Source organism: Lepisma saccharinum, chromosome 20 (genome assembly GCF_977018435.1).
Source record: "Lepisma saccharinum chromosome 20, izLepSacc3.1, whole genome shotgun sequence".
NCBI classification, from domain to species: Eukaryota; Metazoa; Arthropoda; class Insecta; order Zygentoma; family Lepismatidae; genus Lepisma; species Lepisma saccharinum.
The window spans coordinates 14,575,691-14,578,605 of NC_139248.1; the positions used below are offsets into that span (position 1 = coordinate 14,575,691).

At 39.9% G+C, this 2,915-nt stretch overlaps 1 protein-coding gene across 1 annotated transcript; it reads right to left on the reverse strand.

The window, feature by feature from the left end:
* Positions 1-544: 544 nt before the first annotated feature.
* On the reverse strand, positions 545-925 carry LOC146003349 (histone-lysine N-methyltransferase SETMAR-like). Its single transcript, XM_083141628.1, has one exon. The coding sequence runs from the start codon at positions 923-925 to the stop codon at positions 545-547; it is 381 nt and encodes a 126-aa protein (XP_082997754.1).
* Positions 926-2,915: the final 1,990 nt, after the last annotated feature.

The window sequence follows — 2,915 nt, forward strand, 5'->3', positions numbered from 1 at the left end:
TTATAAACAGGGAATGAAGTTTTGTGCAAATACAAGGTAAGCAAAAAAAGTTCTTGCCGTTTTTGATAATCAGAAACAAAAAGGTATGCAAAGAATGTCACATACTGTTAGTCCTCAAAGTAATCCCCATCGGTATCCAGCACCTTTTGTCACATGCCTCCAGCTGTACAGTGCCCTGTCGATTAATCTCTGGGTCTCGGACGGAAAGAAGTCCGTGAGTGCTTGCCTCAAGTCTGCCTCATTTGCGAAGGATTTCACACGAAGGTGAAATGGGAATGGAAGAGGTGATAATATGCTGGCTCAAGGTCCGGGAAGTACCGTGGATGGCACAGTGTCTCCCAGCCAAGTCACTGTATGGTATCCTTGGCCATCCGCACCACATGCGGCTTGGCATTGTCGTGAAGAAGCAGTACACACTTGCGATTAACCAATGCTGGCTCCTTATGCTTCAGTGCCTGTTGCGCACGTTGCAACTGCTGCGAGTAGAGGTCCCCCAGTGATGGTTTGGCCCGTTGGTAGCAACTCATAGTGAACCACTTGGCGACTAGTTCACCATACGGAGCATGATCTTGCATGGGTGTGAAGGTGGTCTTGTGGCGTGAGGCACAAAGTCCCGTGTTGACAACCAATATCGGGCACACTTGGGAGTGTCATATGGGACCCACTTTTCGTAACTGGTGAGCACTCGACCGAATATGGGTGTGCTGCTGTGCCAAGAAAGCAACGAGAAACAGGCTGTCACTCGTTGTTGCTTCTTGCCTTCTGACAGTGTATGAGGTACCCTCTTGCTCAACTTGAACGTCTTTCCTATGTGATACAGGTGCAGTCTGGCTGTTTTATCGGAAACCTGGAAGTGGTTGGCAAGCTCACCACACCTTAGGCTGCTGTCCTCCTGTATGGCTCTCTTCAAGGCCTCATCATCCATTACCTGTGGTCGGCCACTGCTCGGTTCTTCAGAAAGTGACAGATGTCCCAACCTGAACTTCTGGAACCAATTCCTATTGGTGCGTTCATTCACAGCATTATCTCCAAAGGCTTGACATATTCGGCGACGTGATTCTGCTCCGAACAAGCCCACCTTAAAGTCATAAACAGGCAACCCCAAACGAGCTGCTTCAACACTTCCATTTCTTTTCGCCCCTGCTCAAGCTATGGCTGCTATGAGTGCGCAATGTGTCTGTATTCGGCAAGACTAATGTCCCCACTTCCACCCTGACCACTTTTCCAGCACGTGGCACACATATTTTCCTATCAGTGATCACTTCTTCCCATGTGATGTTAAAAACGGCAAGAACTATTTTGGTTACCTTGTACGTACATATATTCACATATAGCTCAAATAAATTGTATTTTGTGTTACTTTTGTGAATCGTGGTACTTAAGATCCATAAATACTATTTATATTTTCCACATATTTACATGTATATTAGGTTTCGGCACATATTTTTAAATATTTGTACATATTTTCAAAATTGTTTGACATACGTTCCATATTCATATTCTTGCCGTGGCGGCGATTGGGGGGTGGGGCGAGAGGGAGCCATATAAAATATACAACACAGACAGGACGCTAGTTATAACATATTTCGCAGAAAATAGTTTATTTTCACTAGGGCTAGGATTTTCATGATTTAACATTTGTTTTTGCTAAGGGTGATGTGTTCCCTAAACATGTAGAAATTCATATTATGAAGAAACTAATTAAATTAAGGTGCTTTTTAAGGGTATATTTGGCATATTTGGCCATATCTGTGTGGTAGAGCATATTTTCATGGATTTTCGGTCATATTTAGTATATTTTCGGCTTTTCAAGAAATATACAGTCATTTTCGAAGTGGACTCCTTCTTACCTCCCATGTTGACTGTTTTTTTTTACTGCAGCATATATTTTTTTCATTTTCATTTGAAAATTTAAATAAAGTATTCATTGTGCATTGCAACTCAGGGCCTATAAAGTGAACTAAAATAGTACGTATTATGTATATCAAAATATCTCAGCATTTTGATATTGATGTTTCAAACAGTCTAGTTATAAGGGCATATTTTTCAAATAACTAACTAACTCTCTAGCCTTCTTAAACCCGAAGGTTCATGGCTGCAGCAACACAGGCCTTCCATCTGTCCCTATCTTGAGCAAGATCTATATACTCTTTTCCATCCCTACCAATTTCCTTTAGGTCCATCTCAACGTTGTCCCTCCATCTTCGTCTTGGCCTTCCTACAGGTCTCTTACCATCTGGTTTCCCAACAAGAATCCTGTAAACTCCTCTTTCCTCTCCCATTCGTGCCACATGGCCTGCCCACCTAAGTCTTCTTGATTTAATTATTCTAATAATATCTGGACATGAATACAAATTATGTAGTTCTAAATTATGTAACCTTCTCCACTCACCTGTCTCCTCATCCCTTTTAGGTCCAAATATTTTCCTAAGGATCTTATTTTCAAATACTCTCAATTTATGTTCCTCTTTTAATGTAAGGGACCACGTTTCACACCCATATAATACTACAGGCAAAATTACTGTTTTGTATATTTTAACTTTTAGTTTCTTAGATATTAAACGAGAAGACAAAAGTTTATGAAGAGAGAAGTAACATGCATTTCCTGAATTAAGCCTACTTTTTATTTCCTCTTTAATATAATTTTCATTTGTTAATATTACTCCTAAGTATTTGAATTTGGAAACTGGTTCAAACGAGTTGTTATCAATAATTAGATTTTGATTATTACCTAACACTTGGTTTCGGCCTGTAAGCATATATTTAGTTTTCTCTTTGTTAACTTCCAAACCTATTTCTTTAGCAGTTTTGAAAAATATTTTAGCATTATTCTTAATCGTATTTATATCATCCCCCAGTAAGTCTACATCATCTGCATATGCTAACAACTGAGTCACACCATTTAATTTTAGTCC